The sequence below is a fragment of the Arachis stenosperma genome, chromosome 6 (genome assembly GCF_014773155.1).
Source record: "Arachis stenosperma cultivar V10309 chromosome 6, arast.V10309.gnm1.PFL2, whole genome shotgun sequence".
Classification (NCBI taxonomy): domain Eukaryota; kingdom Viridiplantae; phylum Streptophyta; class Magnoliopsida; order Fabales; family Fabaceae; genus Arachis; species Arachis stenosperma.
Window position 1 is genome coordinate 137,260,762 of NC_080382.1, and position 26,707 is coordinate 137,287,468.

General features: G+C 38.4%; 2 protein-coding genes and 1 long non-coding RNA gene across 4 annotated transcripts; all 3 read left to right on the top strand.

Moving 5' to 3' along the window:
- Positions 1–11,017: 11,017 nt before the first annotated feature.
- LOC130936838 (uncharacterized) lies at positions 11,018–16,216 on the top strand. Of its 2 annotated transcripts, none has more exons than XR_009068181.1 (8): positions 11,018–11,158; positions 11,244–11,306; positions 11,939–12,041; positions 12,171–12,264; positions 13,588–13,671; positions 14,059–14,346; positions 15,267–15,415; positions 16,167–16,212. It is a non-coding gene; the product is annotated as an uncharacterized LOC130936838 (long non-coding RNA). The 2 variants fall into 2 exon arrangements; XR_009068180.1 differs by having other exon boundaries at positions 11,028–11,148; positions 16,167–16,216.
- A 3,847-nt stretch (positions 16,217–20,063) lies between these two features.
- Positions 20,064–20,405, top strand: LOC130934754 (protein DOWN-REGULATED IN DIF1 11-like). Its single transcript, XM_057864292.1, has one exon. It carries the CDS (start codon positions 20,064–20,066, stop codon positions 20,403–20,405), a length of 342 nt encoding a protein of 113 aa, XP_057720275.1.
- Positions 20,406–22,023: 1,618 nt separating this feature from the next.
- Positions 22,024–24,999, top strand: LOC130935870 (rhomboid-like protein 11, chloroplastic). The gene is made up of 7 exons (XM_057865778.1): positions 22,024–22,360; positions 22,467–22,591; positions 23,572–23,657; positions 23,809–23,849; positions 23,929–24,095; positions 24,192–24,254; positions 24,565–24,999. Exons 1-7 carry the CDS (start codon positions 22,144–22,146, stop codon positions 24,724–24,726), a joined length of 861 nt encoding a protein of 286 aa, XP_057721761.1. The 5' UTR covers positions 22,024–22,143; the 3' UTR covers positions 24,727–24,999.
- Positions 25,000–26,707: the final 1,708 nt, after the last annotated feature.

A 26,707-nucleotide genomic window follows, 5' to 3' on the forward strand; every position in this document is an offset into this window, starting at 1 on the left:
AAATAATGGTTGGAGATAAAGTGATTTTTACATGCTAAAAACCCTGTTTTTACCCACTTTTCATCCTGAAGGTACGTATGTTTCATCGAGTCTAAAATTGAGTTAAAATCTAAAAATTAGGTTCGATCTATATTTTGGGCCGAATCTGAGTTAAATCGAACCCAGTGTGACCCGGCTCATGTACATCCCTAACGAAAATAAATGGATCAACTATTTACACAATTCTGGTGCATTTTTTCCACTCGTAATAACTATCGAAACTTTGTTAACTAAGGAGTGAAACATAACACTTAATCACATGTTCTCGAATAAAAATAGTTGTGCAAATGGATTAATTAAAGTTAATCACACCTAAATTTCTTATTTAATTGTTTATGATTGCGTTTTAAGAGTAATCTTTCTCTAGAACAATTTATATGTAATTTTGTATTTTGAATTTTTGTCCATTGTTTAAAAAAAAAATATATCAAACTTGACTCATGTTCATTCTCGTATTTCAAAGGATCACACATTTCTTAACAAAACCAAATAATATTGGCTATGCTTTGGTGAAGAGTAACGGCTATTTAATTTTTTAAGATAATTAATTAACGTGGTTTCAGATGAAAATAAAATAATTTCGTTAAGTAACTAACTAAGTACCAACCAAACAAAAAAATATATTCTCAATGCACCAATCAACATATTTGTTTACAATAACAAAAGTGTAGTAGCGAAAATTCATTCTTGTTCGTTGTCGGATGCCGGACAAGTCGGGTGATCAATGATGGGTGTGGCAACGCGTCGACCTGGAAGGTGTTGGGCTAGGATCTGCCGAGTAGCCGAGCTCTTGTCACAGGAGGAGATGAACAAGGGGGGTGCCACCTGCAAAGACACTCCGACGCTCAAGTCAGTTGGTGTGCAGGTGGAAGATGTGACAGGTGTAAAAGGTAACATACCTTGGGGGAAGGGCAGGTCCTTCCTTATTTATACTGTGTCAGAGGTGGGCCCCGCAACGACAGGCCCACCTTCCGCGAAACTTCCTCATAGCCGTGGTGAGGAGTTGGCAGGGACGCGTGTCCGGGTCACGTGGTAGAACGCGTGTGTCCGACCACTCGGGTCGGGTACTCGTCGGGTTGGCCCAACCCGGCGCTGGTTGGGCCAGGCCGTTACAGTGCCCCCACGCGCCGTCAATCGACCGTTCAGGTCATTGGAGGCGGGTTATTTCTCCTTTTGTCATCGTGAATTCGCTCGTCCGTGTGGAGGACGCGCCACCCGTACCCGTTCGCGATTCGGGGCGTTCTTTTGTCGCCTCGTTTCTCGCGAGGGACATTAAATGTTCATTAAGGGTTGAAAAACCCCCGCGTGCTAAGACTATTCTGCCCCCAGCCTTTCGCGCTTCCACTAAAGCGGTTTTAAACAGTTTGCGTTTTGTTTTCCTTCTTCTTGTTTTTCTGATAACACTGCCCATTCCTTCTTCCTGCATTTCCATTACCAGAAGTTATCTTCATCGCTCCGGTGCGCTTCGCCCTAGTCCAAACTTCCTTGATCACCCAGGTAACCATCTTTTTTGCTTTACTGATAGATTGCATGTCTGTTTATGCTTGTTGTGGGCATCTTTTCTGTGCTTGCTTTTCTTTGTTTGCTCATGGATGTATTTCCTTCGTGTTTTGTTTTTACCGTCTGTGGTGTGTCATGGGGGTTTTGCGCCATTGTTCTGGCCTTGGTTTTGTTTGGTCCCCCTTGTGGTCATGGCACGTGGGGTTTCTTTAGGTTTTCCCTGGCTTCCGACCTCACGGACTAACCGCACGGTGCCCCCACTGTAGGTATGCCTCGTGTTGTTAGCCGAGCGTCTAGCTCCGCCGCGGGTTACGACCCGTATGCGTGGGTGGTTTCCGACCTCAAGAAATCTCCCAATCAGATGGGTGAGGAAGAGCTCACGGAGTTTCGCCAAGCCGAGTATCTCTGTGGGGGTACCGACGAGGAGGCAAACTATGACGTATACGTCCCTGCCCCTCACGAGCGGCTTTATGAGATTAACTTTCACGCCCCCCGGGTTCCCGATTGGATCTGGTTCTACAAGGCCATGTTCACTCAGGTGGGGGTTCGCATCCCCCTTTCCTCCTTCCAGATGGAACTCCTGAACCGAATTTCGGTGGCTCCGTCTCAATTGCATCCGAACAGCTGGGCTTCCGTTCGCTGTTTCGAGATGGTGTGCGAGTACTTGGAGTTGCCGACCTCTGTTGATGTCTTCCTCTTTTTCTTTAGCCTAACAAACCCTTCGAAGGAGGGGAAACACAAGAAAGGTTTTATGTCCTTTCGGTCCGCCCAAGGCCGGAGGATCTTTGGTTTGTTCGAGGACTCCTACCACGGATTCAAGGACAAGTATTTTAAGGTCCGCCCGGTCAAGGGTCGTCACCCCTTTTGGCTGTCTCTGGAAAAGCAGCGCCTCATCCCGACATATTGGAGCTTCGGGGCGGGGTCTAATCCTTTTATCAAAGTCTCTTATAACAAGATGTCGGCCGTGGACCGGCGGGTGGCCGACATCTTGTGGGCAGTTCTTGGGAGGAATAATGTGAATCCACACCTCCTTATGGGTAATCGGGAGGCCGCTCGAGATTATATTCGTGAGTTTCCTTTGTCGTGTCATCGTCTACTTAGATGTTCCGTTGTTGCTTTTACTAATTCGTTTCTTGTTGTTTGCAGTGGGACTTTCTGCCGAGGTGACCGGCATGGATAACTTGTTCGAAACTTTCCTTAAGGACGACGCGGGTGAGGACACTGGAAGACAGGAGGCGACGGCTCCTCCAGAAGCTCCTCCGGAAGTGCATCCTCCCGAGGTTGAGGCGTTCGCGAAGGTCGCCACTCTAACTTCCGCAACCCCGATTCCTCCAGAGGTTCCCGTTCCCGGGCACTCGTCTTCATCTCGTCGTGAGGAGGAGGAGGAGTTGTCCATCATCCCTACTCCCAAGAGACAGAGGTCGCATTCCAGTCCCGAGGGGGTTTTGACTGTCATGGAAAGGAACTTTGACGCTGGGACGTTCATAGATACCCAGCTGCTCCCGGGTACGGAAGATCACTTCCATGACACCGACCTCTCGGGGCAGGCTCGGTGGATGTACCGTACCCTTCTTCGCGGCGCGGCCATAGCCCGAAAGGCTGAATCTGAGCTTTCCGGTATGGCCTCGCTTCGTCGGAAGGTCGAATTTGCTGTTGATGCCAACAACAAGTACAAAACCCAAGTTAAAACGCTTCAGGATCGGTTAGTCGAAGCGGGGAGTAAGCTCGACGCCGCCCAGAAAAAGGCTACTTCGGCGGAGGAGAAATTGAAGGTTGCCGACGCCTCTGTGGCCCGCTTGATGGAGCAGGAGGTGACCTTGAAAAACCAATTGAGTGCCGCGCATGGTCGGGTGTCCGTTCTGGAGAAAGAGCGGGACGAAGCGATGGCGTCCGCTAAGGCTGCTCGGGAGGAAGCCGAGTTGTTCAAGCGGAAACACAAGGAGGTCAGGGAGCAAGGGAAGAATGCAATTTTCACGACTGAAGACGCCCTCAAGGCTCAAGTGAAAATTATTTCTCCGGACTTCGATGTGTCGGCAATTGGTGTTTTCAAGACCATCAAGGATGGGAAGGTTGTTGATATGCCGAAGAAATAGTGTTTGTACTATTAAACTCTTCTTTTGTTGAACCTTGTACTGTGACTTTTGGTGCCCGTTAATGGGCTCATGGGATCGTTTACCCGTTTGTTTAATTTCTAGTTTTACTTGCTGCCGTTTCGTTTCCGTTTACTCGTGTTTGCCGTTTGTGGCGTTCTTTTTGTTAAGGTCGTTTACCGCGTTTTTGACCTGAGGGGCTCCCGGGGTGATCAGCCCCGGGGCCGTGTACCCTTGTTTTCATAGTAGTCGCTCGAGAAGTTAGTGATAACATAGGCAAAAATTCGCTTCTCAAAAGGTTAGTGATAACATAGGCAAAAATGGCGTATGAAAATCGAGCAAGTTTAATCATTATAATTGAGGATATTGAAGTACTACTACAGAAATGGCTTAGGAATAAAACTTTCTCAAGTTATCCGCATTCCATGTCCTCGGGACCTCTTTCCCGCTGAGTCTTTCTAGCTTGTACGCTCCTCTTCCGATTACCTCTTTGATTTGGTACGGTCCTTCCCAGTTTGCCGCCAGCTTGCCTTCCCCAGGGGTGGATGGGCCGATGTCGTTACGCCTCAAAACGAGGTCGTTCTCTTCGAACTTTCTCTTGAGCGCTTTGGCGTTGTAACGTAGAGCCATTCTCTGTTTTAGTGCCGCCTCCGCCAGGTGGGCCATTTCCCTGGTCTCTTGTATCAGGTCCTTTTCGACGGTTTCCTCTATTCCCTTCAGAAGTAGTCGTGGGCTCGGTTCCCCGATCTCTACTGGTATCACTGCATCTGTCCCGTACGTTAGTCGAAAAGGCGTCTCTTTAGTGGAGGACTGCTCCGTTGTTCGGTAGGACCATAGGACTGAGGCGAGCTCGTCGGCCCAAGCGCCCTTTTTGCCGTCCAACCGTTTCTTGAGCCCTAACAGGATGATTTTATTTGCGGACTCGGCCTGGCCGTTTGTCTGTGGATGTTCCACCGAGGAGAATCTCTGCTTTATGCCCAGGCCGGCGAGGAATTCTGTGAATTTCTTGTCGGTGAACTGTGTCCCATTGTCCGAGATGATGACTTCCGGGATACCGAATCGTGTTATGACTTGTCTCCACAAGAATTTCCTACAATTGGACGAGGATATACTGGCCAGCGGTTCGGCTTCTATCCATTTCGTGTAGTAGTCAACAGCAACTATAAGGTATTTGACTTGCCCCGGGCCTACGGGAAAGGGTCCTAAGAGGTCGACTCCCCATTGGGAGAACGGTCGGGAGGACGTTAGCAAGCTGAGTTCTGAGGCCGGCGCACGATGGAAGTTGGCGTTTTCTTGGCATTTGACGCACTTCCTGACAAATTCTATGGAGTCGGTCATCATTGATGGCCAATAGTATCCGGCTCGGATTAACTTCCTCGCTAGGGCCTTGCCTCCTATGTGGTGGCCGCAACACCCCTCATGGACTTCCCTAAGTACGTAATCCGTCTGGTCGGGGTGTAAACACTTCAGCAGGGGGTGGTTGAACCTTTTTCTGAACAGCTGACCCTGGATGATGGCATATCTGGCAGCTTCCCTTCTTAGCTTCTTGGCGTCTTTTTCATTGTCGGGGAGCTTGCCGTTTTCTAAGAAGTCGGTGATGGGGTCCATCCAGGAGGGGTTTAGCTTTGTGAGATGTAGTGTGACTGCCGGCTCTTTCATCTTCCCCTGGATGAGAGATCGGTTGCCCTCTCCTGGTTTGGTGCTGGCCAACTTCGATAGGAGATCTGTCCGTGTGTTCCGTTCTCTTGGAACGTGCTGGATCGTGACTTCTTCAAACTTCCGGCTCAAGTCTTTGACTTTTTCCAGGTATTTCTGCAGTAGGGGGTCCCTAGCTTGGTAGCTCCCGTTCACTTGGGAAGTGACGATCTGCGAGTCGCTGCATATCTCTAACCTCGTCGCCCCTACTTCTGTTGCCAAGGCCAGTCCTCCTATAAGGGCTTCATATTCTGCTTGGTTATTTGAGACGGGGAACTCGAACTTGATTGACTGTTCGTACACGACCCCGGCTGGGCTCTCCAGGATGATCCCGGCGCCCCCGAACGTTTGGTTGGAGGCTCCGTCAACATGGAGCTTCCACCGTGTGTTCGTGTCTTCGGTTGGATCCCCCGCTACTTCTACCAAAAAATCTGCCATCGCCTGCGCCTTGATGGCTTGCCAGGGTTCATATCGTATGTCGTACTGGGAGAGTTCAATGGACCAGGTCATCATTCTTCCCGCCAAGTCGGGTTTTTGTAGCACTTGTCGGATCCCTTGGTCCGTTCTTACGACAATCTGGTGACTTTGGAAGTATTGCTTTAACCTCCGCGAAGAGGTCAGGAGTGCCAGAGCTAGCTTTTCCAATTTGTTATACCTCAATTCTGCCCCTTGCAGGGCCCTGCTGACAAAGTAGACTGGTTGCTGCTTCCTCCCTTCTTCTAACACCAAGACTGCGGCCAGAGCTTCTCCTGTTATAGCGAGATAAAGGTACAACGGTTCCCCATATTTTGGCTTCCCGAGGACCGGGGGTGCCGCCAGAATTTCCTTAAAGTGCTGAAAGGCTTCCTCGCATGCGGGTGTCCATTCGAACGCTATTCCTTTCTTCATGAGGTTGAAGAATGGCAGGGCCTTTGTTGCGGATGCTCCGAGAAACCGCGACAGCAAGGCCAGCCGTCCCGCTAACCTTTGGACGTCCTTTATATCACCCGGGCTCTTCATCTGGAGTATGGCTTGGCATTTCTCCGGGTTGGCTTCCACCCCTCTCTGGGTTATCATGAATCCAAGGAATTTCCCTGCTTCCATGGCGAAAGCACACTTGAGGGGGTTCAGCCTCATGCCATGTCGTCGGAGAGACGCAAAGACACTTTCCAGGTCGTTTAAGAGATCGTCAGGTCTTGTCGTCTTCGCAAGGATGTCGTCTACGTAGACTTCGACTGTCTTCCCTATGAGGTCATGGAATATCCTATTCATCAGCCTCTGGTACGTAGCCCCCGCGTTTTTTAGGCCGAATGGCATCACCTTGTAGCAGTATGTTCCCCCTGGCGTTATGAACGCCGTCTTGTCTTCGTCTGGACGGTGCATCGGTATCTGGTTGTAACCGGAGTAGGCGTCCATGAAGCTCAGGTACCGATATCCCGCCGCGGCATCGACGAGTGCGTCTATGTTAGGGAGGGGGAAGCAATCCTTCGGACAAGCTTTGTTGAGGTCAGAGTAGTCTACGCACATTCTCCACTTGCCGTTGTGTTTTTTCACCAAGACTACGTTCGAGAGCCATGTCGAGTAGTCTACTTCTCGTATAAAGCCTGCCTCGAGGAGGCTGGCCGTCTGCTTGGCCACCTCCTCTGCCCTTTCTGCCGACATTTTCCTCCTACGTTGAGCCACTGGACGCGCTTCCGCCCTGGCGGCTAAATGATGAGACATGATTCTTGGGTCTATGCCCGGCATGTCGGCCGGTGTCCAGGCGAACAAGTCTCTGTTGGCTCTTATCATTTTGACCAAGGGCTCCTTCAGCTCGCACGGGAGGTTCTTGTTCACGAATGTGAATCTATCCTCTTCGTCGCCGAACCTGAACTTCTCTAGATCTCCTTCTGGCTCCGGCCTGGGCCTGTCGTCTACCCTGGCATCTAGGTCGGCCAGGAATACGCCGGACGCCTCTTTAGACTTCTTTCTTAAGGAGAGGCTGGCATTGTCGCAAGCGACCGCCGTCTCGAGGTCTCCTCTTACGGATCCTATAGATCCGTCGTCGGTAACAAACTTCATAACTAGCAGCTTTGTATTGATTACGGCCTCGAAGTCGTTGATCGTCTTCCTTCCCAAGATGATGTTATAGGCAGTCGAGTCTCGGAGGATCACGAACTCGGCCATCGCCGACCTTCGACCCTGAGGTTGTCCCAATGAGATTGGCAGGGATATCACTCCGTCCGGCTTAATGAAATGATCCCCTAGCCCTATGACCCCGTGTTGGTGAGTCGTCAGATCGGCATCTTTGAGCCCTAGCGCGTCGAATACATTGCGGAACATGATGTTCGAGTCCGCCCCTGTATCGACGAGGATGCGTTTAACGAGGCCGGTTCCCACCCGGGCCGTGATGACCATGGGTGGGTTTTCCGGGGCGTCGTCGAACCATTGGTCTTCCGGCCCGAAGGAGATGAGCGGAGGCTTCTTAGAACTCCGCATCGATGAGGAGGAAATTGACAGTATCTTTGTATCTTTCTTGTGTGCGGATCTGGATCTGGGTGCGGCGTTTTTGGCCGTCACTACGTTTATCACAGTGAGGCCGTGATCTCCGCCTTCCGGCTCTGGCCGTCGCTTGGCCGAACGGGTCTTGCCTTCCTCATCTTCGTCGTGATAACGTCTCCTTGGCTCCCTGATAAGGTGGGAGAATGCTGCTAGTTTGCCTTCTCTTATCGCTTGTTCGAGTGCGTCCTTTAGGTCGAAACAATCCTGCGTCAGGTGACCGTAGCCTTTGTGGTAGTCGCAATAGAGGTTTTTGTTCCCTCCGGTGCGGTCCTTGAGCGGTCGGGCTTTCGGCAGGATTCCTTTCTCTGCTATTTGTTGATACACTTCCACGATAGGGAGCGCGAGGGGGGTGTAGTTGGTAAATTTCCCGACTCGGGGGAATGTCCTCGGCGTCTTGTTTGGCGCCTCTTCCCTGGTTCGCTCCTTTGGCCTGTCCCCGTTCTCGTGTTGCCGCGGTTGATTGTAGCCGGACTGCCGTTTGTTGGCAGCCACGACTCGGCTGACTTCCTCATCGTTTATGTACTCTTTGGCTACCGTCTGGATTTCGTGCATCGTCCAGACCGGCTTCGTGGTAAGGTGTTTTCGGAAGTTCTCGTTGAGGAGGCCATTTGTTAAGCAAAGGCTGGCCACCGAATCGGTCAAGCCGTCAATTTCAAGGCATTCGTCGTTGAAACGATCTAGGTACCTCCTTGTCGGCTCTCCCTGTCTCTGGGTAACCCCCAGAAGGTTGATCGGGTGTTTCGCCTTTGCTATTCGCGTTGTAAATTGGGCCAGGAATGCGCGGCTGATATCCGAGAAGCTGTGGATGGACCCCTGCAGGAGGCCGTTAAACCACCTGATCGCGGGTCCCGCCAAGGTTACCGGGAAGGCGCGACATCTTACCTCGTCCCCTACCCCCTCCGGATTCATCCTGGCCTCAAAGGCCGTGAGGTGTTCTAGAGGGTCTTGGGTTCCGTCGTACCTTATGTCCGTTGGTTTGTCGAAGTGTTTCGGCAACCGGACTTCGAGGATAGATCGGTGGAATGGGGTGGCGCCCATTATCACGGGTTGTCGTGTTCTCCCTTCCCCGTCTTCGCGATCACGCGCGGCTCGGCGAGTTGGTCTTCCCCTGGAATAGATGACCGTGTCATTTCGTCTTCTCAGGATGGGCGATTCCTCGCGCGTGCTCTCCGCTTCCGTTCGGGATGCGGGGGTGCGCCGCGAGCGGCTTCGGTGGGAGTCGTCCACTTCTCTTTCTGGGGATGGTGTGTAGCTGGGGTCGGTGGTTCGTCCGTCCTGCTCCCGATCAGCCAGCTGGCGTTCTAGGTTCTGGACTCTGTGGCGTAGCTCCTGCATTATTATGGCGCTGTCGCTGCCCGTTCTCCCGAAAGGTCGTGTCCTTGTGTGCTGTTCTGTGTGTTGTCGGGGAGACCTCCGCCGCCCCCTCAACGAGGCGACGGAGGCTGCCCCCTCCGTTCCGGCTCCTCGAGCCTGGTCTCCGTGACCAGGGGCAACTTTCATTCGAGCGTTGATTCCCCACAGACGGCGCCAATGTTCGTTGTCGGATGCCGGACAAGTCGGGTGATTAATGATGGGTGTGGCAACGCGTCGACCTGGAAGGTGTTGGGCTAGGATCTGCCGAGTAGCCGAGCTCTTGTCACAGGAGGAGATGAACAAGGGGGGGTGCCACCTGCAAAGACACTCCGACGCTCAAGTCAGTTGGTGTGCAGGTGGAAGATGTGACAGGTGTAAAAGGTGACATACCTTGGGGGAAGGGCAGGTCCTTCCTTATTTATACGGTGTCAGAGGTGGGCCCCGCAACGACAGGCCCACCTTCCGCGAAACTTCCTCATAGCCGTGGTGAGGAGTTGGCAGGGACGCGTATCCGAGTCACGTGGTAGAACGCGTATGTCCGACCACTCGGGTCGGATACTCGTCGGGTTGGCCCAACCCGGCGCTGGTTGGGCCAGGCCGTTACAATTCTACATGACAAACAAGAGAACATTAATTTTTTTGAAATAAAAAAAAAATTCAACACACTAAAGTGGAACAATAAATAAACAGAAATAAAACAAAATCCGAGCACAACGGTTATCCAAAGAATATCTCTCTATATATAATAGGAGAGCAGTACATGGTTCATTACTCGACAAGTGTTTAGCCTCTATAATCGACACGTGGCAAAGCAACAAAAGCAGATCTGTGAATAAGGTAATTGAGCGGGAGTTTGATTTAACTTCAAATTCAAAATCATTTTTCAGCTTATTCTTATCCTCATATATATACATTAAACGCGAAGAGAAGACCAAAAAAATTGTTAAACGCAAAGAGAAGATGAGAGACAGAGCAGCAAGTTTTGGTAGAGGGAGTAGTTGGCGCTGGCAAGGGAAAGACTTCCTCCAGCTACTTTGTAGAGATGAAGAAAACGACGGTGAAAAAAGAAAAGTCGAAGGAAGAAGGAGAAGAGGGTGGCGAGGATGACAGTGACGGTCACAGAGAAGGAAGCTAAGTCTACAGAGAAAAGAAGAGGAATGAGGCGACGGCGGTGATAGAGTCCACGGTCGCTGTTCGATCCGTAGAGCTACGTCCTCCGTGGGACGGTGTCGCAGCTATTTTTTCGCCGGTGGATGTTGCGAATGAAGAATGGTTAGTTCTCTCACTCGGACATACTTTATTTTATTGTTTGACTGGTTGAAAACGCTAATTGAAGTTGAATATGGCTTTTCATGTTAATATCTTCAAAATGGCGTGCCGCACTTGAAGAAGAGAGATTACGAGATGTCGACGTCGGCAATGGTGGAGCTAGCCTCCTATCCTCGCCAATGACACCTATGAAATGATGCAACAAAGGAGTGGAGCAAAAGAGACAAGCTTTTGGTGGTTTAAAGTCACTATCTCAAAGCATCAGAAGTGGCCAAGAAAAAAACAATCATTTTGGGACTAGAATCTTAGCAGCAAATTGATTACACCGGTGATGAAAACTGAGAGCTTTGATATCCTATTTTGGGCGGTATTACAGAGGTAATTCACTTTTAAAAGTTAGAATAGCCACACAAAATCATTGTGTTTCTATGAAATCAATGAAACTGAGGAAGTATTTCCTTGATCTTTAAACTTTACCAGAAGGCTGTGTTTTCATATATCTGAAAAATTACAACACATTTAGAAAATTTATGTTATTTTTTTTTGTTTGCAGTGGTAGCAGGTAATTAGGAGCTAAAATCATGTTTAGGAAATTCACTAAATTTTGCTGTTGTCAGTGAATATAGTTGTGAATGAACTAGACAAGACCTTGCAACACCAAAGAAAAAGCCACTTTCTGAAGGTGAGAAGAGGTATATATCTTTGGTTTTCTTTGTTTTATTCAAATTTTAATTGATGATTTCATTCTAAATATTGTTTTGTTCTGGGAAAATAAAGGAAGAAGAAAATTGTGCTTGGGAGTTTAATGAAAGCGTGGTGAGGCCTGGTGGTGATGATCAGGTTATTTTTGTCATATGTAAATATGTATTTTTTCTAATATATAATAGGAAAAATAAAAATTCTTTCCTTATTAATTCCCTTGATTAAATTGGTGAGTGTTAGTTATAATGTTGGGCATTTTGTTCAAAAAAGTGATTGCTTCAATCCTGTAATTGTGGTAACTGATTACGTATTTTTTGGCCTTTTTTGTTTAATAGTTAAACAAGATGAGGTATTACTCTTTTGTCTTCTAAACATTTGTAAATCTAGACTTGGATTCCATTGTTTGTTTGAAATTCTATATGCAAATTCATAATAAAAAGCACTTATGTAAAATATTTTGGATCTATTTTTTATTTTTAAATTTTTTGCTTTTTTATTTCTTTAAATTTGTTTCAGATTTACATGTGCTTCCCATAAGTTGACAAGGAAAAGTGAGATAATAACATACTAAATTTTGTAAGATAATAACATACAGAATACGACATACATATTTATATACTAAGATGAGATGCATGATAGTAAGTTGGGTGTTTTAATATTAGTATTGGTATTTGTATTTTGATATTGTCCCTTAAGTGTTCGTTTATTTAACATAGCTTGAAGATTTAGAGATTTTTAGTTTAATTCTTAGCTATCATCCTTATTTTTAGGATAAGGAAATAGAGTGGAGCAAGAGGCCAAGGCTTGGCTCAGAAGAAGAAATTTAGTTTAGCATCTGTGTCACTCTTTGTATGACTACAAGCTATATGAAGGGTTAGTATATAATTTTATCGATGTTATATATATACATTCTTATACTTTACAACTACTTTACTCCCCTTTCTATGTTAATCTGATTAATTCTGTTTCAACTCATGTTATTGGATCTTCATTTAAACTCAGCTTGCCTCCCTTATAAACTATGGAGATGGTCCCATCTACTGCTGTTAGCAAAGTGTTACGTAGAGGAGGGGCAAATATAACTAATTTCAGGAAGGTATGTTCTCCATAGTTAAATTTATTTTTTTTCACTAAATGTTTGAGGGGTTGAATTGTTTGTTCTAAATATAATTAAAATGTAAAATATATGCAAAATAAAATTTATTTTCTTAGCTTAGAATTGTGACTATCTTCATTGTGAATGATATTCTTTTTGACAGGTGAGGTGGTTTCTGAATTATTTTTGTCATTTTAATTCACTTTTTACTATTTTTTCATGGTTTGGTTTGTTTTCATGATGGTATAACTAATAATTTGTTTCCTTTTGTTGTTCATTATTTTTATCTATTTTTGTTTGTTATAAAAATGTAATTGAAGCTTAACGATTATCTCACTAAGTATATGTCTTTAAGAATACATACTTCATCATTTAAAAGCATCGATAAGAACTAAAAACAGTTATGCTTAATACTACAATTGTATAGGAAGCCATTGCTTAGTCAAGCATGTAATATTGGCAATATTTTCAAGTTTGGTATTTTTTTAATTGAGCTTGAGATATGACTGCATGATGTAATATTGGCAATTTATAAGTAATCCTGTTTATTTGAAAGATTTTTGGTTTATTTTCAAAATTGATTGGCTTAAAATTGGGTGGTGGTGTGTAATTTACATTTGTTTTCTCATGATTATCTGATTTCTTCTAGGCACATGGTAGGTTTGATGTGTGTGCTTGGTTATGTTTTTGTTGAAAATTTATATCTAAACTTTAATTCTATTCAGCCACACCTATAATTGAGAGAATGGAAAGTAGCCATGAGCAAGAATAACATTCCAAATGGATGCCTGGACAATTTTGCAACTTTGGAGAAGAAACTTTAATCTATTTATTATTATTTGGCATTTGTAATAAATAGTACTCAAATAATATAACAAATAAAAAGAAGAGTAAATATTTGCTGGCTTTAATTTTTGTTTTTGGAATTACCTGATTTTTTTCATTGGTCTATTTATATAAGTTGTTGCATTGGCCTCTCTTCCTTAATTAGTTTCTTAAAATTTAAACATAATTTTCAATGTGCTGATAATTTGTGTTTTGTTATTTTTCAACTATTTCTATTTTATGTTATATTTACACAACCTTCCAAAAAGAACCAATTCAAAGCAAGTATTAGATTCATCCTATAAAGAGTTTTACTTGCAGTTGATATGTTTTGCTAAAACTATAACCAAGATTCACATTATTATCTCAAATTGCTTGGGTTGTTGACATCCATGTTGCAATTGGGGATTTAGATATATTTTTCTTTTAGCAATGATAGTAATAGCAAGTAGAAGATAGTTACTTGAAAGTTTGTCTTAAGGCTTCTCTTATTGACAGTATCTTAAGGTGGGATGTCAAGGTTTTGGGGCTTAGTTTGGAGTTGGAGAGAAAGGGGAAGAAAATGGGCAGCTCACCAAGGAGGTATTTTATTTTATTTTATTTGAATACAAATAAAATATTTGTGAATATAGGTAGGTAATCAGAAGATCTATAATTCCAATGGAATGATAACCGGAATTCAAAATGAATTGAAATGTTCAATGAATATTGGTATTGTTTTTTTGTCTTGCTGAAGTTGGATACTAACATTTTTTTTTGTTTTCTATAGAGAGTAATGGGGTATTTTCTACTGACATGAAACTTCTTCATCCTTTTGGCCTTAATGCTTATGTCGTCTAGATTTAACTTTTGAAATTTGAAATTAGCTGAGCGTAAAATTTCCCAAAAGAGCTTTTGAATATATCATTTGAAAATTCTCCATGCTCTCATTCCTTCATTTTGTTTCTCTCATTCCACCGGGTGATGAAGGTGGTGGACACGGATGCGGTGCAATGAAACTAAAGTATATATATTCTAAGTATATGAGTTGGGCCCAGTTGTTGCTATGCTGTGTCGGATAGGGCATCCTCCTAGCTCGAAGAGGAAGCCAAGTCATCCTCCAAAGGCTGCTCCTGCTGGCGGTCCGGCTGCTGTTGCTGTGGTGGCAGCTGAAGCTTCAAGTGGCGACTCCTGTTCATTGCTGTCTCTGATCCTGCCACTGCCGTGACTGCATTGCGGCCGGCACCCATGGTTGTGCCTGCTATTCATCACAACCAGGTCAGTCACGTAAGCTATGAAGTTTTTGATATATATTTGAGTTGGTTTTGTTTCCCATTTTGTCCTTTATTCTTTGTTAATCTAGAAGTTGTTGCATTGGCGTTTGTTTCTTCTTGGTTTTTTAAAATTTAAACGTGATTTTTCATTTGTTCAAATTTCTAATTTAATATATGTGTTGATAATTTGTGTTTCATTTGTTTTGAATTAGGGTAAGGTCGTGTATTCTTTATTTCAATTTGAGGAAAAGGATTTGACTTTGGAAATTTTCTGTAGTGATTTGTTGGGCTTCTTTGATTTGATTTATGCCTTTGTTTGCTCTAATTTTATATTATAGTTTGTTTCTTTCTTACATATGTTGTGTGTCTTCTCATACAATTTTGATGAACCATTTTGTTTTTTCTTTTAAAAAATTTAAAAACAATTTCATTCTTCATTTAAAATCTCGAGAAAAGGACAATTCCATTTCCACTCCTAGGATTGCCAACAGTAAAAGTCTTTTTTTTTGTTCTTTTCATATTTTACGAAACAATTTTTATAGCAATTACTTTTGACAATATTATTACTTTTGACAATATTATTAGTAAAAGTCCTTCTTTGGTTCTTTTCTCATTGAAGTTGTCCATGGTTCCTTTGAAAAGTATTCTTTGATTTATTCTCATTTGTTCTCATCGATAGTTGTAAACATTCAAGCATTTCTTCTGTCAATATTTCTTTTTTGATTCTAAAAGGTCTAAACTAGACAGAATTGAAAAGGAAAAATAAAAGCTAATTGTTGCCAAGCTATGTATTCTATGAGGCATATCCTTTTTGGCACCTCTTGCCTAAAGGTGTGTCTTTATTTTACCAGTTTAAGTTGGAGTGAAAATGAACCTAATCCATTAATTCTTTTATCTCATATTATAAAATTTCTTTTCTAACAGAAGAATTTAGAAGAGCATTTGGAGAATACCAATGTGGATGATTCTAGCTGCTGTTTGCAGTTTTTGCGGGTTTGATATTTACTTCTAAATGATGCATTGAAGCTTTATAATATATAGAGCATGAAGTGATAAATTATCCAACACTGACAGTAAGTGCTACAATAGCAACAACTAATCCTATTTATTTGCAACATGAGAATCCAAAACTTCTTACCATTAGAAAATGAGGTGGATCTATTGTTAAGTGATTACAAAGTAAAGAAATGACTTCCGATATCAACGTTGGATGAGGTTATTACTAAGAAATTAAATGTTGAATCCATTCGTTATTATAATTTTATCATAACACAGAAGTATGTCATTGTCATTTGACTGCCACTTTTATGAGTTGGAATATTCCTCTTAATTCATATTATTTGCTGGTTTTACTTTTTAGTTTTGGAATTAATTAAATAATATTTGTGCTGCAATTGTTCTTTGAAAATATTTTTTCCCTTATATTTTTTTTCATCTTGCTTTATGTCTAGATTATGTTATAGATCTTTTATTTAGTCAATGTCTTAATTTTTGCTTGAAATGGTATTGCTATTCTAATTTAGCTTTTCGCTATTGCTTTTGGTTTGTTTTCAGGATGACATAATTAATCATTTGTTTCATTTTGCTGATATTCATTGTTTTGTGTTTTATTTTCTATTTATTTTACTTTGTTTAAAAAATATAATTGAAGCTGAAAATTTCTGTTACTAGGTGGTAGCCAAGTAACTATGTTGAAGCATAATTTCTTATTGGGATTTTGGTCTCTGATCATTGCCTTATTTGATCTATACTTATTTCAGTTTATAGGTTTGGTGTTTGATATTGATAGAAATGTTTATATCACAAATTTCTTTTCTCTAGCAGATTCTATGATGAAAATGCCATGTCACTGACATTTAGTATTTTTGCGGAGCTGATTAAGGTTTGTCTTTGTGTTGAAAAGTTAATTCAAATATGTATATATATGCTGTTACATGTAAATATAAAATTCCTTTTAAGAAGCTGTGGTTACTAGGCACCATCCTCTTTATATCTTTTTTATAGTAAGAAATATTTTTGCATTTTGTAGGAAATGCGAATTAAGTCATGTTCTATTGTGTTTGTTGCATTTTTTGCTCTGTCAAAGGCCTGTCCATACAAGGTATTTCATGTAATTTTTAGTCATCTAATCTATCATTGACATATAGAGATTTGATTTATGACCTATTAAAATAGATATTCCCATTGCAATGACTTTTACTATTGAAGTAGGACGTGAAACTCCAATTCACATGGTAATTCATCTTTCTTTTTATCTTTATCTTAGGCTAATTATGAATTTTGCTTTTTCAAATTCCATGCTTTCATCTTCGATCGATGATATCTTTTACTGCAGATTTTATTAATACTTATTGGTTTATTTTTTTCTTATTGGGAAGCTTACATATTCCTTATCATTTTAATTGCTCTGTTGTTTCATGATAACATTTGTGCATTGAGTTGTTCTATTGTCTATATGCGGCAATTTCAGGCTATTGATACATTTTTTGGATTTTTTTATTAAATTTGCAAATCCATTTTCTTGGGTGGTTGGATAATTTTTCAGATACATTTCTTGGATTTTTAGTTCTTGAGAAAGAGAAGGCAAAAAATAAGTGTTTAATTTTAGCTTTGTTTGATGTTTTAAACTCCTAATGCATCCTCACTTTTGTTCTTCTCTTTTTAGCCATTGAGAATGCTATGACTATGACTAATATTCCAAAGGAAGAGGCAGTTTGTAAAATTTGTGCTCATTATAATAAAATATGCTTTACTGAATTTTATAAAATATTAGAGGTAAATATTAGGTAAGATATCAAGGACTTACCCAAGAAAATGATGCTTTCTTCGTTGATGGATTTATTCCTCTGTTTTTCACCTATTCTGTTTTTTTTTCTTTTTTAATTATGATATTAATGCTGTTTTTGAATCAATTTGATGCAGGATTCAAATTTTCTACTATTATGAATTGTTACTATTTTGTGATGAAATTTTTTACTAACAATTTTGTCTTGGTGATTCTATTTTTTGAAAAGCTTTTAAGTTTAATGGACCATCAAAATTTCTATATTTGTTTTGTGTGCTTTTCGTTATAAGAAGATTATTAAGTTACTTAAAAATCAGATTAAGAATTTGGTCCCTCAAAAGTACACTTGACATGAGATTAAAAAAATTTGTGGTATTTTCAACCTTAAAATGTATTTCATAGTTCATCTTAGAAAGATGTTATATCTATTTGATTAAATTTGGGATTTTAGACATATATATACTCATTTTCTAAGGGTTTTCGACATCAATTTTTTTTTACTTATATAAATCACTATATATTAATATTATGTCTTTTTAGCAGCAGCAGCAGCAAAGACAAAAATTCTAGCAAATGAGTAAGAGGATCAATTCTAAGAAATGAGAACTTGCTTCTTTAATGATAGAAAAGCAGGCAGTCTCTTAGCATGTAGGATAATCTCCTATATTTCTCATACTGTTAATGAAGGGTCTTAGATAAATGCTTTTTGCTTATCTTACTTCATAGAAGTGTGTATTTATTTATTTATTTATTTTGGTTTTTTGGAGACTGTCTGTGCTCTTTGTTGTTATTACTTTTAAAGTGTTTTGAGTTTTATTATTTCATTGTATTACTTTGAAGTTGAATCATTCCAATTAAAGTAATTTTAGCCCTAAAAGCATGAACTAGGAAATGGTAACTTAGAAATTTAGGATATATATGTTATGCTCACCAAAGACAGGTTATAGTTTTGTATTTGTTATTGGACCTATAAAAATAATAGAAGGTTGAGGATAACTCTTTGACTTTTTTTTTTTCCATGAAAGTATTTACAGACCAAAAGCCAAGATTATTTTCATAACTTCATTTTCAATTGATTTCAGTTAAGCAACAAGTCATATAACTTCTGTTGAGATGCTGATAAATCATGTTAAATGTGAAGGCTATGGTTTTATTGAATGAATAAATTTTCTGTTTTGGTGTCATTTTAAATGTGGAGGCCATGAGAATTTGGTTTTGATCATTATATATTTTTCTACTGGTATTTTTAGTATGTTATGTAAAATATTTCAGTTATTGTTAGAGAAAGTCAATCATATATTTTATTACTAATTTATAGGCAAATGAGTTTTTTCAAGAAAAATCAATTGAGTGTTTTATATGTGAACATAATTTGATGATTTGTAGTATTTTAAATTTTAGAATAATTTTTTTCTATAATAATTAAAAATTTTGACATTTTAATTTAATAAAAAACGTTTGCATGAATAATAAATTTTTAGAATTTAAAATGATTAAAATAATTAATAGACAAACGTATTAGATTTTAGACTAATTTTTTTTGTTATGGAAGTAGAAGTGATAATATACCTTAATTATCTTTGTATGGTCAATCAATGAAATGCAATTATAATGATTTCAAGTGCTTTTCTATTTGAGGTCTCATTCATTTTGTATCAAATATCAATATTGGTATTTTATACATATAAAATGGATTGGTTATAGTAATTTGTGAAATAACATAAAATTAGTGTGGGATATTAAATTTCATGATTTTTTGTTATAAAAAGGGGCATTTATAATTTTTAACCTCTTATGAATATTATACAAAAAATCACTCAATGTATTCTATATTTTGAAAAGATTAAATAGCGTGCAGTAAGAAATTATCTTAAAATTTTTAAAAAAATTTTATTGCTATTTTTCGATTTTAATTAATATACTTTTATATATAAACATTGATATTTATTAAATTTGTAATTTTTTTATATGAAAGTTGTGAAGCATTTTAGGTAATTGCTTTGTAAAAAAAGATAATTTAAATTTAAATAATAATATTTGTTAAAATATATGTTTTTTCCTTTAAAAATTATCAATTAAATATGTATTATCTATCTTAAATTAGAAATCACTAAACAAAATTATTAAATAATCAGGTTGAATATTAATTAGTATATCTATATACTAAGTAAATTATTTTTTCTCACAAATATGTAATAATCTTTTTGTGGCTAATTTTTTTTATATAGAAATTATTGTTGTATTGTTCTCAGTTATGAAAAAGTGATGTATTTTAATTTAATACAAAGATAATTACAAATAGGAGGATTCGATTTGTTGATTTAAAAATTAAAAAAAAAATTCACAAATTAGAGGATAAGTTTTTTAAAGGTCACAAAATCCAAAGATGGGTTTTGCATTTTAAACATTTAAAAAAAATTATAATTTACAAATTCAACTTTTCGATTTGTGATATGTTATTAACAAACACTATTATAAAAAAACACTATTATAAATCTCTCTTTATACAAGTAAATAATTTATAAATATAATAAAATAGATTCTATAGATAACTCGCGCAAAGCGCGGGTTCTACACTAGTTAATAATCATAACAGTTTAGTAATTAAGTCTTGCCAAGGAAGGTTGAGTTAAATTTGCGTTTAATTGAACTCCAAATATTTTCTAAGTTTTCTAGTTATGCATGATATTTTTTCATTTATGGAAAGAAGATGATTTAGCCATTAGTTTTTTTTTTTAATATTGTTGAAACAAACATAAGTTATGGAAAACTCATATTCATTTGTAAGTTTTCGTGTCATAATTAAATAATTAATTGAACTAAATCATGTCAATAAGAGAGTTATATTTGGTCCCCTATAAAGCCGGCTTTACAAATCATCATGATCAACAAAGAATTTGACATAACAAGAGGCATTGATAATCGAGCATTGAACCATGGCAACACTCCTTAACATTTGTGTATTGTTCATCGTAGTTTCATTCCACATTTCAAGTGCATCTAATTTGGCGCCATCACCACTTGCAATGTACGAAACCTATTTGAGCCGCTGTTCACAAAAAGTAGCGCAAGACTGTCGCGACGAAATTCATTCGAGTGTAGTTTATGGCAATCAAACAGTTACTGTAAAGTGTTGTTCTAACCTTGTAAATGTTGTGGGAAAGCAGTGTTATGACGACATGTCCAAATATGTTGCCACACTTCCAGATCTCAAGCCCAAACAGGACGAAATTCTGCAGAGGAGCAGAAATGTTTGGAATGCTTGTGCTACACACTAGTTGATTTCAACTCAATAACATATATATTGTAAATAAAATAATGAAATATTCTATGTGAATAAAAGGTTATGCATTTTTTCGCTTGTAACAACTTTCCAAACTTTGTTAACTAAGTGAAACATACCACTTAGTCACATGTTCAGAAATAATTGTGCAAATGAATTAATTAAAGTTAACCACACTTAAATTTTTTATTTAATTGTTTATGATTTTCCTTTTACAGTAAATTTTTTAGAAATATCTTTCTCTAAAACAGTTTATATGTAATTTTGTTTTTGAATTTTCGCTAGTTATTAAACAAAAATATCAAACTTGACTCATATTCATTTTTGAAAGGATCGGACATTTAACAAAACAAAATAATATTGGCTTTGCTTTGGTGAAGAGTATCAAATCAACTATTTAATTTTTTAGGATTACGATGAAAATAAAATAATTTCGTTAGATAGTCCAACTAGGATATTAGTCAACTGCAACCAACTAATGTATAAACAGAAATGAATCCATTCACCTATTAAAAAAAATTGAGGAAGTAAAGTGTGAATTCTAATTTTTTATTATTCTCTTTTATAAAATTAACGGTGAGAGATGAATAAAAAAAGCATTGACAACTTGAAACATAAGAGAAGTTATCCCAAGATAACACCAAGAAATCCCTAAAAATGTACCCTAAGAGTTGGCAACACCAGGTTAAACTAGCGCCGCTTTGTGATAATGCCAAGAAGCCCCTGAGAGTGTGTCCTTGTTGGCAACGCCAGGTTTAACTGGCGCCGTATATAAGTAACGTCTGCAATGACTTAGAGATGCAAGTTTCAGCAAATGTGCATACGCACACATCTTAGTGTACGCACAAGTGCACAAACTAATACAAATGCAAAAGGGTATTGACAACGCCAAGCTTAACTGGTGTCATAATCAAATCACTCTTTCAAGAGCTTCAGTTTAAGGGATGGATGGTCCACAAGGAAGCCATCCCAAAGATAGCTTTCAAACTTTAGAAAAATGCATACTCTTTTCTAATTCTAATTCTAATACTAAATGTTAACTCAAACCTTAAATACTTTACTCTTTTAATTGTTAAAAAAAATTGAAATGATCCATGTATGTGTATAAAATGCAATAGAAGCCTAACAAGTAGGAAAAAAAATTATAAATAAAAAATAATCTTAATTCCACATTCACTCTTATTTACAGTAAAAAAGTAAAATAACTACAAAATCTTTTTTCTTTACGTATGTATCATTGACGTTAAAGATTCCTTCCGCCACCAGCAGCTGCCACACATCCTCTTCCGCCACCAGCAACTGCTAGTTCTCCACCGTCAACGATGACAAAATTTTTAAAAAATAAATAAGTAATGTTAGGGAGTTAATAGTCTAAATGTATAATGTATATAATGGACTATTGAGTTACAAAATGAACATCATTTTACCAAGAATCAAACTTTTGACTTTTCGGATCTAGAATTTTAATAGTATGTCATGATATCACTTATCTCAAAAATTTTTGATGAAAAAAATAACATTAATAATTATATCTCTAATATTCCTTAAACCTCTATTGTGCAGTGATTTCTCAAAACGAATTGATTAGTTGACTGCATCTGGTTGGTTGTACCGTATTGTCTCAAAAAATCGATAGCTATCCTATGGAAAGAACAGTTATAAACCGCTTTGTTAATTTTGTTATGCGCAGAAAACAAGTTTGATTTGAAAGCGCAAGCAGAGCAGAAAAGCAAATGTCTCAAGCCTCTGCAACTGCACTTGAGCCTTTGAAGTTACACTCACGCAGATTCACACACACCATATCCTTCTTCTCTCTTCCTCCCTTTCCCGCCTTCAACGCCAAACCCTCTCTCACTCTCACACCTCTTCGTCTCTCTCCTTCCCACCCTTCTACTCTCACTCACATCCTCCCTTCCCGTTTTCGGACACCATGCACCACGCAAAAATCAGGTATACCCTTTCTTGCTGTTTTACTCTTAACTTCCCTTTGGGGCATTTTCTCAAACACTTGTGCTGCAACATTTTTTAAAACTTGAAATATACTCTCTTGTTCTAGACATGATTTCGCAGCTTGAGATTGGGAAACCGGAGCGAATCAAGAAACCCGAGAAGCGAGTCAATGGAATATTCTGGATCATACTACTCAACATTGGCATATTCATTGCTGACCATTTCTTTCAGGTGTGCTGGTTTTGTCTTAGTTTCTGTTTGGTTTAACTTATACTCGTATAGGAAAGTTACTTTAAATTTGATAGAATTAAGTAGAAAAGTTTACTTTTTTGGAGGAATTATTTTGAAAAGGGTAAAGTATTAACTATTAAATTGGTCCCCTCAAACGTAATCCTGTTTTGGTCTTTAAAGTTTGAAGTGTCCTATTTGAATAAAAAAAAGTTTTCATTTAACTTCAATATAGTTCCAACGTGAGGTCAAAGTTAAATAATTAACGAAATGTCATACATGGCAGCAGTACAAGAACAAGGTTGATAATCTAGAAAATAAGTACAAGTTCCAGAGGCACAAAATCAACCATGGATGCATCAATATATTTATTTATCATTTTCTTTGGTTTTATAGAAAATATTTTATTTAAATTATAAAAAAAATTATATATAAATGTATTGATGCATTCACGGTTGATTTTGTACCTCTGAACCTTGTACTTATTCTCCAAATTATCAACCTTGTTCTTGTACTGCTGTCATATAGAACATTTCGTTAATTATTTAATTTTGACCTCACGATGGGACTACATTGAAACTAAATGAAACTTTTTTGGATTCAAGTAGGACACTTTAAACCTTAAGGACCAAAACAGGATTACGCCCAAACGTAGAGACCAATTTAGTACTTTACCCTTTTGGGAAAAAAAAAGTGGAATTCATGAATTCAGATTCAACTTATAATTAGCTTTGTCCAGAATGCTGAGTTCGGCATTGTTAGATCAAGGTGTAAAGTTATTTTTTAGTTAACTCCCAATTTTGTCCCTGTAAAAAAATGGGTACTATTGTTTTCCCTAGTAAGCACACTAGATATGCAGCCATCTCATTATTATATATAAGTATAATCCTTCAATAAGTTAATGAAAGCATGTATGCAGTTGCTGATATCATCTTCATAATTTGTATTAGTTTCTATTGTTTAATATGAATGATCTCAACTAGGTTAATGGCATCAAATCTCTGTACCTGTACCACAACTGGCCTGCTTGGTACCAATTTGTCACAGCAACATTTTGCCATGCTAATTGGTCAGTCCTCTCTAATTTCTTTTTTTTTTAAGAAAAAAATTGTTTGTAGTTAAATTTTCATAGGATATAGTAATTTTTTTTTTAAATTCTGATGTATTACTTTGTCACTTATCTCATTTTACAATCTTACTACTGTTTTTAACTCTTCCAGGAAGCATCTTTCTAGCAACCTATTCTTCTTGTACATTTTCGGTAAGGTGGATTTTCTTCTTTTGATCAAGTGAATTGTAAGACTGCTTGAGCAGTTTTCATCTTATTGTTCTTGCAACAGGAAAACTTGTTGAAGAAGAGGAAGGGAACTTTGCTTTGTGGCTTTCTTACATTCTTACTGGTGTTGGAGCAAACCTTGTTTCATGGTTGGTTTTACCAAGAAATACAGTTTCTGTTGGAGCTTCTGGTGCTGTTTTCGGGTTGTTTACTATCAGCGTCCTTGTAAAGGTACCTGGAATTGTATTCCAATTTATTTGTTCATTTGTTAGTCTCTAATCATCCTTTCATGTTCTTACATTTATTATAACTTATATCTGGATGTAGATGTCCTGGGATTGGAGGAAGATCCTTGAAGTTCTAATTTTGGGTCAGTTTGTAATAGAGAAGGTGAGCATGGACATATTTTCCCCCTCTTATTGTGTAAAATAACTGCAAATCGTTATCGATTTAGACTGTTTTCATCCTCTCAAAATGTTAATATAGTGAACATACTATTCAAGTAATTATTGCATGAGGCTATGTGTGTCCATTATCATAATTTGTAGAGCTGCTTCCAGTGTACTATGATATCCTGCATGTTCTTTAATGATCATTTGAATTTGAATTTTTTGAAAAAATAAAAGTTGTATCTCATAGATTTCTCTCTAATGAATTAATCCATGTTTGAGTATAGATCTGTTATCTGTGACTGTTTTAGGTGATGGAAGCAGCCCAAGCTTCAACTTCATTATCAGGAACCTTTCGCGGAGGCTACGCATTGCAGAATGTCAATCATATTGCTCATCTTTCTGGTGCTCTTGTTGGTGTTCTCTTGGTTTGGCTCCTAAGGAAAGTCCCTGCTGATCCCTCAGACCCATAATATACTTTGCACAACAAAACTGGCCAAACTACAAATGTGACTTTGCTCAGCAAATATTTCAAGTCAGAGTCTAGGCTTTGTTTACTACTTCTGTGGCTGTTGGATATTGATCATCTATGTAACAGGAATGTATTAATTGTAAAGGTGTTGTCTAGTGCTAGCTGTCCTAGGAGAAAATATAAGATCATTATCCAAACGGAAATGCTGTAAATGAAGGAACATAACATAATTATTTTATCGAAATGAAATAAAAATAAAGTGAATTCAGGTGAACTAATTAATTAAATTTCATTATAATTTAAATTCCTTGAAATTGACGAATACTTTATTCGAACGCCCTTACATACATAAAATGGAATGTTGATTCATCCGTGTGTTATTCTAATGAGCCAAAAACTTGAACGTTGCATTCTTACATTCTTTTTAGTAATTCACAATTGTTGCTAGGGGCATTTCTTTTCCTAGGTTAATAAAAGAAAATTGCATTTTTAAAAAACAAAACATGTTCATTTTCTGTAGCAAAATTTTTCTCCGTATTCCATTTGAGAAATTCTCCATATACAAGCATTTTTTTATACAAGTCTTTACAAGTTATTATATTAACGCGCTTGAACGTTACTGCACGTTCTTCTTCCTCTTCCTCTTCTTCTTTTTTCTTTCGTTTCTTACTTTTTCTTTCTCCTTCTTCAACCGTTACTGCACAATTTCACTGCATCGTCTTCTTCTTCTTGCTGCACATTCTTCTTCCTCTTCCTCCTCTTATTCTTCTTCTTTTCTTTCGTTTTTTGCCTTCTCTTTCTCCTTCTTCATTTACGTGCTTTTCTCTGTTTTCTTTTTTCGTTATTCTTGATTTCCATTATTTTTTGATATCAAGCTCTGAAATCATTTTTGAAGAAGAAGAAGCAGCAGAATATGAGAAGGAGAAAGAGAAAGAGTTCTGAATTATGCATAAAGTGTCCTTTGGGTGTATTTTCTATAATCGTTTGGGTGTATTTTCTGTAATCGTTTGGGTGTATTTCTGAAGTTTCATTATTTTCAAAACGATTTCAAAACTTGATTTCAGAAACCATGAAAATCGAAAAAAAAGAAGTAAGAATACCAGTAATAAACGAGTAAAACAACTAATGAAAAGGCAAAGAGAATAACGAAGAAATATCGTTTGGGTGTATTTTCTATAATCGTTTGGGTGTATTTTCTATAATCGTTTGGGTGTATTTCTGAAGTTCTATTATTTTCAAAACGATTTCAAAGTTTGATTTCAGAAACCATGAAAATCGAAAAAAAAAGAAGCAAGAATACCAGTAATAAATGCAAGTAAAACAACTAATGAAAAGGCAAAGAGAATAACGAAGAAATATCGTTTTGGTGTATTTTCTATAATCGTTTGGGTGTATTTCTGAAGTTTCATTATCTTCAAAACGATTTCAAAATTTGATTTCAAAAACCATGAAAATCGAAAAAAAACGAAACAAGAATACCAGTAATAAACGCAAATAAAATAACTAATGAAAAGGCAAAGAGAATAACGAAGAAATACATGGAGGAGGAAGAAGAAGAAGAAGGAGAAGAAGAGGAAGAGGAAGATGAGTTGTTCATAATCCACGGTGAGTGAAGAAGAAGAAGAAGAAGAAGAAGAGGAAGAGGAAGAGGAAAAGGAAGATGAAGATGAGTTGTTCATAATTCACGGTGAGTGAGGAAGAGGAAGAGGAATCGTTCATAATTCACGGTGAGTGTAGCGCTTTGGAAATTAAATAACGCATTAAAAGACTCTAATGTGTAGCAACTTGTAAAACTTGTAAGTCAAAAAGACTTGTATGTGTAGCAAGCCTCATTCCATTTTCTTTACATTGTGTAATAAAAATTACAAAAAAAACAAGTGGAGTGAAAATCTTTGCTCAGTACCCATTCCTCTCTCTCACACACACTTAATATTGGATAAGGGAGAATCAAATGGCAATGGACTATCGTAGAACCTAAAGAA